Source organism: Ochlerotatus camptorhynchus, unplaced genomic scaffold (genome assembly GCF_037179485.1).
Source record: "Ochlerotatus camptorhynchus isolate MF236.1 unplaced genomic scaffold, CSIRO-AGI_Acam_v1.1 ptg000062l, whole genome shotgun sequence".
Taxonomy (NCBI): domain Eukaryota; kingdom Metazoa; phylum Arthropoda; class Insecta; order Diptera; family Culicidae; genus Ochlerotatus; species Ochlerotatus camptorhynchus.
This window is the reverse complement of record NW_027040552.1, coordinates 1,761,364-1,775,109: the sequence shown is the minus strand read 5'-3', so window position 1 is coordinate 1,775,109 and position 13,746 is coordinate 1,761,364. Positions and strand designations below refer to the sequence as shown.

The 13,746-nt window shown below is 41.8% G+C and overlaps 1 protein-coding gene across 4 annotated transcripts in view; it reads right to left on the bottom strand.

Moving 5' to 3' along the window:
* Positions 1–6,738, bottom strand: part of LOC135717644 (ATP-binding cassette sub-family C member 11-like) — a 70,862-nt gene extending 64,124 nt beyond the window's left edge. For 2 of the 4 annotated variants that reach the window (XM_065239804.1, XM_065239803.1), the window contains exons 1-2: positions 5,933–6,139; positions 5,691–5,794 (exon numbers count right to left, since the gene is read on the bottom strand). In XM_065239804.1, the coding sequence (XP_065095876.1) occupies positions 5,691–5,794; positions 5,933–5,973 (145 nt within the window). In that variant the 5' untranslated portion in view covers positions 5,974–6,139. Of the gene's footprint in view, positions 1–5,690; positions 5,795–5,932; positions 6,140–6,657 lie in introns of those variants that run through there. The other 2 variants (XM_065239805.1, XM_065239806.1) reach the window with 2 other exon arrangements.
* Between the last annotated feature and the right edge of the window lie 7,008 nt (positions 6,739–13,746).

Sequence of the window (13,746 nt, the reverse complement as noted above, 5' to 3'; positions counted from 1 at the left end):
TGAGCTTTTGCACGAGGGAGAGATTGAATGGTCATTCATGGATATCCCACCCTGGAGTGATTTTCCGCATCTACAGTAATTTGAGAGAACCGGTCAGTATAAAGACAAGCTGACCAACACTTCACGGTCTTAGAATCAATTCACCAGGACCAGCAGATGCCGTCACGATATCCACGCCATCATTTTTTACAGCTCCTAGTAATACAACCTCATTTTCCGCAACAGCAGTAGCAACAGCAGCATCACCAACTCCATCAGCACCAGAAAATTAGAGGAAATTTAAAGAAGTTCTGATAAATTTAAGGAAGTCCGGAAAAAATCAGAGAAATAGGAGCTTAATAGAACAATTTCGAAAAGTTCAGGAATGTTCCAAGAACTTTAGGGAATATCCGAAAAAATTAGAGAAATTCTACAAACTTCAGGTAAGTTCCGAGAACTTTAGAAAAGTTCAGAACATTGAGATCTTCAAGGGTAAATTCCGAAAACTACAAGGCAGTTAATGGAACTTCAGGAAAACCTCGTGAACTAAGATTAAGATCAGAGATCTTTGCGAAAGTTTTATTCACTTCAAGAAAATTTAGGAACTTTGGATTTGTGAAAACTTAAGAGAAAATTTGAGAAGTTAAGCACAGTTCAATAAACTTCAGATAAAAATGCAGGAACTTTACAGATTTTCCAAGAACAAAGTCCAGAAATTTTTTAAAGAAGTTGGGAGTTTCATGAACGTTAGGAAATTTGTGGTATTTTTAATAAAGTTCCGAGAACTTGAAAATTTAAACTTTATATCCATTACCATCGGAAAAAATGCGGGAATCTTTAAGAATGAGAATTTCTTGGAATTTCCAAGAATTTAAAGAAATTTACAAAAAACTTAAGGGTAGTCCCGAAAACTTCAAGAACGGCTAGAACTACGGGCAAGTTTTAAGATTCTTCAGATACGTTCCGGTAGTGGCAGTTCGATATATTTCAGGAAAATTTCTAAAAAATCAATGAGGATCAAAGAGCTTCAGGGCAGTCCCATTAAGTTCAGAAAAGTTGCAGAAACTTAACAGAAGTTGACAAAACTTAAGTTGAGTCAAAATATCTTAAAGGAACTTACGTATCTTCGAGCAGTCCTGAGAACTCAGACAATGATTATCAGGAAAATTGTGAAAATTCTAGATAAACATTCCAAAAGGTCCTATCTGCATTGATGAACATTTCAAATGGCCCTATCTGCTTTGATCGATTCTCTTCATCGACTTTCTCTTTCGTCAATAACTCAGCTGCAAAACCTTTCCCTGTTGTATTTGACGTTTTGGACGCTAGATAAGAATCTCCTTTATCAAACTATGTGGGAGAATTAGCGCGAAATCTGTTTACATAGCAGTGGTTATGGAAAGAGAAAGTCGATGAAGAGAATCGATCAAAGCAGATAGGGCCATTTGAAATGTTCATCAATGCAGATAGGACCTTTTGAAATGTTTATCTAGAATTCTCACAATTTTCCTGATAATCATGGTCTGAGTTCTCAGGACTGCTCGAAGATACGTAAGTTACTTTAAGATATTTTGACTCAACTTAGGTTTTGGCAACTTGGTTTAGAGATGTCCAGGGATGTCCAGGGATGCTCAGAGATCTTAAGATCTTATGTTCAGACTTTCGATGAAGTTTAAAGATCTGTAGTTTTTGGGAGAGGATACTAAATAGTACTAAGATCTGTAAATGTAAAATTCTATAAATTCAGTACAGCACCATGAGCTGCAGGAAAATTTTCAGAAACTATAAGAAGTACCGGAAATTTCAGGGAAGTCCAGAGAGCAGTTTAAGGTGATTCCTTGTAGAGTCCACAAATGGCCGCCAGCGTAGGCTATAAATGCACATTCACATCGAATTTTCAATTACCGAGATAATCTTGTAAATTTAGGGAACTTCATGAAAGAACAAAACTCCAGCCAAGTGCAGAAAGGCTCAGAGAAATTTACAGATTTGAAAGGGAGTTCCATGAGCTTCAAGCAATTATGTACCAAAATCAACAGGTAAATTTTGGGAGCTTCTGCATAGACCGAAGAATTTTAAGACAGCTCAATTAATAGGGTAGACTTACGGGGAATTTCAAAAATCTAGAAGAACTCGTAATATGATCTGGTTTTTCAGTCTTCAAGAAAAAGTGTTGATTATAGTCAGTGATGGCGTTATGCTCACTCAAATGATTTACTCCCAATTTCACGCATTATATTGATTTTCCACGCTCCTTTGATATTGTGGGGACTATTCACAACACGTAAAATTGTAGCTACGAGTTGACTCAACACAAAAATGTTTCCGTTGCACATCGTTTTTTTAGAAAGAGAAAGCATAGTTTGATACCTCTCTTACTCTTCACAGATGGCAGACACGAAGTTACTGCTGCCAGCCGTTATGAAAGTTTCGCTTTGTGTTCAGGTGTACAGTAAAAATCTCTCATTGGTGGGATTTGATCTTTTGATATTTTACCAACACTGATTACAGTTAACGTTTCTATCCAGGAGATGAGATTTGGCATAACTTCGACAGTGAGCATGCATAAGGGCCTATACGCGATGATCGATTCTCTTTGTCGATTTTCTCTTTTGTTAATAACTCGCTAGATTTAACGTTTCTCGGTGCGTTTGCTGTTGCTTATGATAGCCAATACAACCTGTTTTTACTCTGAATTGAACAAATTCTAGAAAACTGTTTCGCTTAGCTGCAGCAATGCAAAGAGAAAATCGATGAAGAGAATCGATCATCGCGTATTCGCCCTTATGCATGCTCACTGTCGACTTTATGTTCCCTGAGAAAGGCCAATTCCGAAACGTCTGACATAATACATCGTAGAGTTTAGATTAGTATTTTTAAGTTTTATGGCGACCTGATTGCAGACAAGTTTTACCCGTACCCCAGATTTAGTTAGAGTGAGCTAAATTATGTGTAAATTCCCAAATTACAATTATAGTCGCTCCTTAAAGGTGACGCATGAATTCGAGATGGTCGGACGCACGTATGGAAAATCAGTGAGTAACCAGTTCTAAATTCTTCATGACACCACCTTAATAGGTGCCATGAAATTTAGCTGTGCCATGTGTTTTGCCGAAAGTGCCCAAGTAGGCCGGAGTGTGCCAATCAAGGCGTCACTATCCCATGAGTTTGGCAACCCTGAAGTTATAGTGAAATTTGTTATTGAGTTAGATTTTTCATTTTCGGAGTAGTGTTCAAGCAATCTCAACCGATCCTAAAAATTCTGATGCAAATTCTATTTGAATTACTCATTACTTTCAGGTGTGCAGAAACAAAGTCATAACCTGATCGATGGAGGAATAAAATGCCACCGGCATCCTTTGTAATCCTCTACAACTAAAGCAAACAACGAACTCGGACGGACAGCCATTCCTGCAAGAAGATAACTCGTAATCTCTGGATGAGCCGGATTGGAATCTGGAAATCTGTGTTGCACAGTGTAATTGGCTCATCTGCACGCCCATAGGCTCTTGCGAGGCTGTTGCTAAATAGCAAATTGCATAGGGTCGTCAAGCGGGAATCGGTGAGCGCACCGATAATCACTCTGCAGCGAGGCTAATTTTCTAAATTCAGCAAGGCTTTACAGTTGACCGATCGGTAGGCCACCCATCGCACCGGGGCCTCTTGCGATGAACAAGTTGAACTAGTGAGGTGAATCTCCGTGCAAATCAAATGGAGAGTCACCTTACTAGTGACAGAGAGTCACACGACTCGTAGAGTAGACCTGGTAGAGTCACGTCACACGACGTGATTTTTGTCATTTCACAAGTGACAGAGACCCACTCAATTCTAGGAATATTACTGAATGGTATGCAACACTATCTGAGGAAACACTCAGCGGAAAACGAGAAAAATTTCATACCGGAGGTAAAACCGATAGCCGAACCTGGCCTAAAACTCCTATGATAATCGTATTGTCTTTATTGATTATTCGGAGCTGGGCCATTAAGCTGCAGTACGTTAGGCTGAAGGACGTTTTTCCGAAGGACGTTAGGTTGATGAACATTTATTAGTTATTCTTCATAACAAACATGTAAATGTAGCTCGACTCTTATAGAATATCCTGCCCTATCCTTCGTTCCAAGTGTAAATTTGACCATCGCATGATGCAGGATATTTTTCCGGCTGTTCCCATTTCGCTTTGTTGCCTTTGTTGTACGTTTTGCGCACATGTGTCAGGAACATCTCTGGAACATCATCCGTCTGCTCGACTACCGTTGAAAACCGAGTTGAAAACAGACTTTTTCAATATTTCTTCTACACAATCGAGTCACCGTTTAGAGAAGATTCGTCCCTAGCCCTACACTGCGATCGTGCATAAACTGACGTTCAATGTCTTCCGGTTTGTTTTTGAACTTAATGTACCAACCTGTTTACACCAAAGGCAAACTCGAAGATTTCTCCGATCGCATTCCATACAAAACCACAAACCGCAGGGGTTTTCGCTGCGAATCAAATTAGATGGACAGGGTTTTGTTAGTTTCGTTGAGATCATGGTGTAGAAAATACTTACAGATTTTCCGAAATGTGGCACGAACTAATTGGGCTTAACATTGGAGTAAACAAAGTATTCATCCTTAGCAACGATTGACAAAACGTCAACGCTCGACAGTGATACATATTATGTTATATTTTTTGTATTCTACTTGTCAACGTGTTGCCTAACATGCCGAGCAGTGTGCCATGCTGAGCTTCGGCACAGTGTGCAGAGTTGATTACCCCTTGATGACAGCACTGTTTACAGGTGTCGTTCCTTTTTCATATGTACAAAAAGCTATTCGAGCAAAAATTGATGCTCGATTTCATAGCTATTGTTTAATTTTTCAATCGATATTATATCTATTTAATGGCCATGAAAATTCATTTTTGAGAAAAGGGGGAATACTGATTAACTTTCATGATTTCAATTTGCTCTTCAATTAGAGAGTTTGACTGTATAAATCAAATTCGTCCAAAATTTAAAAAAAAATATCCTAAATCCTCGATGGAATTCCCGACTTTTTCCTTCATTTACCCCGATGATTTTGTATTCCCGACTTTTTCCCGTATTTCCCGCTTTTTCCGAATAGGTAGCCACCCTGAGGAATGAAGAATGAATCATCAGCTTACTTAACTATAAAGGGAGGGGCTATTTTGAATTCGAGATCAGTAAAAAAAAGGTTCTATAGCACCGTACAACTAAACTTATGAAGTTACTATTGTGTATGTTGATGGTGTCTTCAATATCGAGGTATGTAGGTGTTTGGTACATTCATCTACATATCTCGATATTGAAGAGACCATGAAAAAAAATCAACGAGAAAAAGGCGATAAGAGTAATCGGATCTCCAATAAGTTGATTGTGTGTGTGCGTAAGGAGCTTGGTTGAAAATAATTCTATGCTGACTGGAGTTAACATTACCGGTATGTGATGAACTAGCCTACGGCTAAAAATCACAAAAATAGAGAAAAAAAAAAAAAAAAAAACATTACCGGTACCGGTGAAGGATCTACACGACTTGAAAAACGGCTCTTTTTCCTTGAGTATGATTCGAATCCGACATTTCTAAAAGTGATGGACAATGGAGCATAAAACTAACGAACCGAACACATTTGATAACGTGAAGGCCATACCAGCACAACCTCTCCCCTAAAATGGTTAGTTTATACATGAAATGTGTTAGGGTACTTACTCACTTTCTTCGGATCGCTAATCGAGGTTTCCGCTTCCGACAGGCTGCACGTTGACTCAGATTTTATCCATCCGTATGCTTCGTTATTCTCAGTCGACGCCAAGCTACAAAGTAACAACGATTCATCGGATTAGTTATTAAGTCGCTGCATAGGATCAACTTAATAGAAAATTCGTTCAAATTTGTTCTTCAACGCAATAAGCACACATTTGTTGTAACAAAAAAAAATCACTTATATGCACCTTTGGAACTGGTAAGTACAGTCTGTATCGTTCGCATCCATACTGCTGAAGAAAATACAATCTCGGAGCGGCTTATGACATCACTCTCTTATCACACACAAACGCGCACTGATGACGGGCAGATGTTCAACGCTAACTATCAGAACGCTGTGACTCATTCACGTTTGCAAATTTCTTCTGCAGCAGTTCGTTTGATCCGGTCTTTCCGATGGACAGTTTGAGACTACTATGCAAAAATTGCCCTTCGGACCGATCCACAGGAGCTGGCTATCATATCGGTTGGTACACATATACCTTCAAACGATTGTGTGATAAGAAGACAAACAATCATACACCGATACCATACCGACCACGGTTCGGGCACTGATAACGAATCACCGTGTTGTCGTTGTTGTTATTGTTAATATGGACTTATCGGAACCCGGCATTGGCAGATGCACAATGACTTCACACTCCCGACCCTTTATTGAATGAAAGTGCACAGTCGTCGCCGCGGATGGGATCCAACGACTACAGAGGAACGTACTAGGAATACAGACGCTTGGTGTCACTGATAAGGTAGGTGTTCAATGAATCTTCTTTCGTTTACTTACCATTTGTGTATGATGTCTGGTTTATTATAAATAGTTGATATATTTAGTTGAACACATTTGCATGATAAGTTCAAACCGTATTACAATGATATCGATTGTGTATCGCTTACAAACCGGGATCAAGCTACTTACGATATTTGGGACTCGGCGAGAAGTTTTTCCCGCATGATGTTTGCTGCAATGAGTGTAAAGACACGAATCAACGTTCCATGTTGAACGTATCCGACTTGAAATCAAACTGAGTGAGGTAAGTTGCAATTTCAATAGATATAAAAACAAACAATAAATAATGATTACGATAAGTGTCCTAATGAGATTTGTATGGAGGTGTGAACCTACTGCGAGTTTGAATCTATACGTTCATAGTGCTCTTGAATTTGAGGAGAAATATGTACGCTCTTGGATATCTGAATGAGTCGGTCCAAGCAACCAAGCATCCTGGGATGAGATTATTTAATTGTCTATGAACAAATCATAGATTCTGACTGATTATTCAAGAATTTTCCATCCCTAATGCAATAGGTTAAAAATTGCTAAATTAGATAAATTAAGTCTGGGTCGTTGTATTCCAAAAACCACATCTTTTGATATCAAATTCCAATTTTCACATACCGTAAAACGTGGTGAAGTTGTGTGACGGTGGGGTAGATGGCAAGGCGGAAATAGCAGAAAACAGCAGAAAAATTCACTAAACCATAGTTATTTATACAGCAGAATGTTTTCGGCCGCGATCGCCGACGTAGATGGTGTCACTCGATGAAACACGTTGGCCTAGTTCGATTTGGTCGCCACCAAGGAACTACTCGGAACCACACGGGGCACGCGCAGATCTGGAAGCGTGGGGTGCCTGGTATGACTACGTTTCGCACGCTGGTATGTGGTCTGGGAGCGTAGCATTCCGGATACCACACATTCAATCGGTGGCGATAGTCGCACACTCTAAAAAAAACTGAAAATTACACGAGCTTGAATTGACGTATGATCTAATTTTCTTGTCATGTAATTCGATAAACGACTTTTTTTTTTTTTTTTTTTTTTAACTCTTTATTTGTTCCAAATTCAAAATAAATTACATTTCATTTTAACCTAGGTGCTCCAGTTACTGCAGTAACGTACCAGCCTTAATTGTTATGATATATATCTAAGTGTTTTTACATTGTTCATGTCTTGGCAATTCAGTATTTTAAACAGGTTTTTTAACCTGCATGTCAGTATAACAATTGATATCTTAAAACTAAAAACTAAAACTAAATCTTATCTAAGTATAAAGGGAATTAATCGTTGCAATTGAGGATTGCAACGATTTTTGCCTGAAATTATTAATTATTTTGTTGGACATTTGTGCTAAAGTCTCAACATTCGAAATTCTATGTACTTCGGTTGTACTGTACCAGGGAGGCAACTTCAAAATCATTTTCAGAATTTTGTTCTGAATCCTTTGAAGTGCTTTTTTCCTGGTAGTGCAGCAACTAGACCATATTGGCACAGCGTAAAGCATGGCCGGTCTAAAAACTTGTTTAAATATTAGAAGTTTATTCGTCAGGCAAAGTTTGGATTTCCTGTTAATAAGAGGATACAAACATTTTATATATTTGTTACATTTGGCTTGAATGCCCTCAACTTACCTTACCAATCAGGCTAAGGCCTTGTTGTCCTCTGCTGTCCGAAGAAGTCGTCTCCACTCTACTCGATCCATGGCCACAGTTCGCCAGCCTCGTAGTCTGCGAAGGGTCCGCAGGTCACCTTCTACTTGGTCGATCCACCTTGCCCGCTGCGCGCCTCTTCTTCTTGTTCCTGTTGGGTCGCTTTCTAGAACCATTTTCACTGGGTCGTCGTGCGGCATTCTTACGACGTGCCCAGCCCACCGTAGTCGCCCAATTTTTGCAATGTGGACGATGGATGGTTCTCCCAGCAGCTGGTGCAATTCGTGGTTCATTCGCCTTCTCCACGTTCCGTCATCCATCTGCACTCCACCGTAGATGGTACGCAACACCTTCCGTTCGAAAACACCAAGGGCGCGTTGGTCCTCCACGAGCATAGTCCAGGTCTCGTGGCCGTAAAGGACCACCGGTCTAATCAGCGTCTTGTAGACAGTCAACTTCGTGCGGCGGCGAATTTTATTCGACCGGAGCGTCCTCCGGAGTCCAAAGTAGGCACGATTCCCTGCCATAATGCGTCTTTGAATTTCTCTGCTGGTATCATTTTCGGCGGTCACCAGTGAGCCCAAATACACGAACTCATCGACCACCTCGATTTCGTCACCGTCAATCTGAACTCGGGGTGGGAGGCTAACATTGTCTTCCCTAGAACCTCTTGCTTTCATATATTTTGTCTTTGATGCGTTGATGGCAAGTCCAATCCGTCTAGCTTCAGCCTTCAGTCTGATGTACGTTTCCGCCATCATCTCAAGGTTCCGTGCCATAATGTCAATGTCATCGGCGAAACCAAGGAGCTGGATGGACTTCCTGAATATCGTGCCACTCGTGTCTATCCCAGCTCTTCTGATCACACCTTCTAACGCGATGTTGAACAGCAGACACGAAAGTCCATCACCCTGCCGTAACCCCCTTCGAGATTCAAAGGGACTCGAGAGTGTCCCCGATACTCGAACAACGCACGTCACTCGATCCATCGTCGCCTTGACCAATCGCGTCAGTTTATCCGGAAATCCGTACTCGTGCATAATCTGCCATAGCTGATCTCGATCGATTGTGTCGTATGCGGATTTGAAATCGATGAACAAATGATGTGTGGGCACGTTGTATTCGCGGCATTTCTGCAGAACCTGCCGAATCGCGAAAATTTGGTCCGTGGTAGCGCGGGCACCCATGAATCCCGCCTGGTATTGCCCCACGAACTCTCTTGCATATGGTGACAGACGGCGGCATAGAATTTGGGAGAGTACCTTGTAGGCGGCGCTCAGCAGTGTGATCGCGCGGTAGTTGCAGCAATCCAACTTGTCGCCCTTTTTGTAGATTGGGCATACAACACCTTCCATCCACTCCTCCGGTAATATCTCCTCCTCCCAAATCTTGGCAATTACCCAGTGCAGCGCTCTAGCCAGTGCTTCACCACCGTATTTCAATAGCTCACTTGGTAGTTGATCTACACCAGTTGCTTTGTTGTTCTTCAGCCGACCGATCTCCTCCTCAACTTCTTGAAGATCAGGGGCCGGTAGCCTGTCGTCTTCTGCGCGTGCTCCAAGGTCTGTTGCCGTGCCACCTTCGTTTTCTGCTGCTTCACCGTTGAGGTGCTCGTCATAGTACTGCTTCCACCTCTCAATCACCTCACACTCGTTCGTGAGAAGGTTACCGTCCAAGTCCTTGCACATATCGGCTTGCGGCACGTAGCCTTTGCGCGAACTATTTAGCTTCTCGTAGAACTTCCGTGTGTCGTTTACGCGGTACAGATTTTCCATCGCCTCGCGATCTCGATCTTCCTGCTGACGCTTCTTCGTTCGGAAAACCGAGTTTTGTCTGTTCCGCGCTTGTCTGTATCGCTCCACATTCAATCTCGTGCGGTGTTGCAGCATTCTCGCCCGTGCTGCATTCTTCTCCTCTACTAACAGTTTGCATTCGCCGTCAAACCAGTCATTTCTTCGGTCCGGGATTGCAGTACCTAGTGCCGCTACAGCAGTACTACCTATGGCTGAACGGATGTCCCTCCAGCCATCTTCAAGAGAAGCTGCGCCAAGCTGCTCTTCCGTGGGTAGTGCAACTTCCAGCTGCTGCGCGTAGTCCTGGGCAACTCCGGTGTCCCGTAGTTGCTCAATGTTGGGTCGTGGCGTTCGACTTCGACGAGTGTTATGCACCGTCGAGAGTTTTGAGCGCATGCATACTGCAACTAGGTAGTGGTCCGAATCTATGTTCGCACTGCGGTACGTGCGGACGTTGATAATGTCGGAGAAGAATTTCCCGTCGATTAGAACGTGATCGATTTGGTTTTCTGTGTGTTGGTCAGGTGATCTCCAGGTGGCTTTGTGGATATCCTTGCGGGGGAAAAAGGTACTTCGAACTACCATACCCCGGGAGGCTGCAAAGTTCACGCATCGTTGGCCGTTGTCGTTCGATACGGCATGCAGGCTGTTTGGCCCGATTGCCGGTCTATACATTGCCTCCCGTCCTACCTGAGCGTTCATGTCACCGATGACGATTTTGACGTCCCGTTGCGAACAGCCGTCGTACACCTGCTCCAGCTGCGCATAGAACGCTTCTTTCTCGTCGTCGGGTCTCCCTTCGTGTGGGCAGTGCACGTTGATTATGCTGTAGTTGAAGAAACGGCCCTTAATCCTCAACTTGCACATCCTCGCGTTGATCGGCTGCCAACCAATCACGCGTTGGCGCATCTTACCCAGCACTACAAAGCCGGTTCCCAGCTCGTTGGTGGTGCCACAGCTCTGGTAGAAAGTAGCCGCTCGATGCCCGCTTTTCCACACCTTTTGTCCCGTCCAGCAAAGTTCCTGCAGTGCTACGACTTCGAAGTTGCGTGGTTGAAGTTCGTCATAGATTAACCTATCGCAACCCGGGAAGCCGAGCGATTTGCAGTTCCATGTTCCGAGTTTCCAATCGTAGTCCTTATTTCGTCGCGTAGGTCTGTGCCGATTGTTCCGATCCGTATTTCTTTCTTCGGTATTTGTAACTTTGTTTTTTTCCAGGGCGGCTTGTTGGGCCTGCCCCAACCCCCTGTCTCGCCGGGGGACCATCGTGCACAGCTCTGTTTAGAGTCCCACGCTGGCACTAGGACGGTGATCAGCCGCTCCTAACATGGAGAACAGACGCCGTTTTGAGCCGCACCTCCATGGTGAGCAGACGCTCAGGTTTGGTGAAGCATTTCCTCTATCACCGTACTATGGTTACCGCGCCAGTGTTCGCGTCGCACCTCTTCACTTTGCTATTGCCGGACTGGCAACATTGCCCAGGCTACGCCAACCAGCTGTGTCCATGTTTCAGCTGGTAGTCTTTTGTTATCATATGACTCGAGGAGGCGTGAAGTAGGAACTTGTGAGGACCAGGGCTAGGTATTCCGCTCCTTCCAGGTTGTCAACTCACCATTTTGAATGCCCTCAATGTGATCTTTAAAAGTTAATTTTTGGTCAAGTATTAATCCAAGATATTTCACTTGGTTTGACCAGGAAATTGGAACTCCGTTCATAGTGACTATGTGACTACTACTAGGTTTCAAAAACGAAGCTCTAGGCTTGTGTGGAAATATTATAAGTTGAGTTTTGGAAGCGTTGGGAGAAATCTTCCATTTTTGTAAATAAGAAGAGAAAATATCTAAACTTTTCTGAAGTCTGCTGCAAATAACACGAAGACTTCTTCCTTTAGCGGAAATGCCTGTGTCATCAGCGAACAAAGATTTGTGGCAACCCTGAGGCAAATCAGGGAGGTCCGAAATGAAAATGTTATACAATATAGGCCCAAGAATGCTACCCTGAGGAACTCCTGCTCTAACAGGTAGTCGATTAGATTTGGAATTTTGATAATTAACCTGCAGAGTTCTGTCAGTTAAATAATTTTGAACTAATTTCATAATATAAAGTGGAAAATTAAACTTTTTCAATTTAGCAATCAAACCTTCATGCCAAACACTGTCGAATGCTTTTTCTATGTCTAGAAGAGCAACTCCAGTTGAGTGGCCTTCAGATTTGTTTGAACGAATTAAATTGTTAACTCTTAAGAGTTGATGAGTAGTTGAATGCCCATGGCGAAATCCAAACTGCTCATCTGCAAAAATTGAGTTCGTATTGATGTGAAGCATCATTCTATTCAAAATTATCTTTTCAAAAAGTTTACTTATTGAAGAAAGCAAACTTATTGGACGGTAGCTAGAAGCTTCAGCTGGATTTTTATCCGGCTTCAAAATTGGAACAACTTTTGCATTTTTCCATTTATCAGGAAAGTATGCCAAATGGAAACATCTGTTAAATAATTTTACCAAGAAAGACAAGGTACTCTCTGGGAGTTTTTTGATGAGGATATAGAAAATTCCATCATCACCTGGAGCTTTCATATTTTGAAATTTTTTAGTTATAGACCTTACTTCGTCCAAATCAGTCCCCCAGGAATCATCAAAAATATTTTCCCGAGAGAAAATATTCAGATAATCCCGAGCAACCTGATTCTCAATAGGACTAGTAAGACCCAAACTGAAATTATGGGAACTCTCGAATTGCTTAGCAAGTTTCTGAGCTTTTTCCAAATTTGTGATCAAAATTTTACCACCTTCTTTAAGCGCTGGAATAGGCTTTTGAGGTTTTTTCAAAATTTTTGTGAGTTTCCAAAAGGGTTTGGAACTCGGGTCTAATTTGGAAATATTATTTTCAAAAGTTTTGTTCCTCAGGGCAGAGAATCGCTTTTTAATTTGTTTTTGCAAATCCCGCCAGATAACCTTCATGGCAGGATCGCGTGTTCTTTGATATTGTCTCCTACGGACATTTTTAAGACGGATCAAGAGCTGAAGATCATCGTCTATTATAATTGAATCGAATTTAACCTCGCATTTTGGTACTGAGGCAGCTCTTGCTTCAACTATAGAAGTAGTCAGAGATTCAAGAGCATAATTAATTTCATCTTTGGTTTGCAAAGGAATGTTTGGATCGAAGTTATATTCCATAAATGTTCGATACTGCTCCCAATCAGCTCTATGGTAATTGAAAGTAGAGCTGTTGGGATGACAAATTATTTCTTGGGATATTTCAAAAGTTACTGGAAGGTGATCAGAACCGAAGTCAGCATGGGTAACCAATTGGCTACAAAGTTGACATGAATCAGTTAAGACCAAATCAATAGTGGAGGGATTTCTTGCAGAAGAAAAGCATGTTGGGCTGTTTGGATATTGAATAGTGTAATAACCTGCAAAACAATCATCAAACAGAATATTACCATTGGAATTGCTTTGAGCATTATTCCATGAGCGGTGTTTTGCATTTAAATCACCAATAATGAAGAATTTAGACCTATGACGGGTAAGTTTCTGGAGGTCACCCTTGAGAAAATTCTTTTGCTGGCCTACGCATTGGAATGGCAAATAGGCAGCTATAAACGTAAGTTGTCCAAATTTTGTTTCAACAGAAACCCCCAAAGTTTCAAAAACTTTGGTTTCAAATGAAGAAAGAATTTTATGTTTGATTCGTCTATGAATAATGATGGCAACGCCACCACAGGGTCCATCAAGACGATCATTTCTATAAATCAAGTAATTTGCGTCCTTCTTAACCTT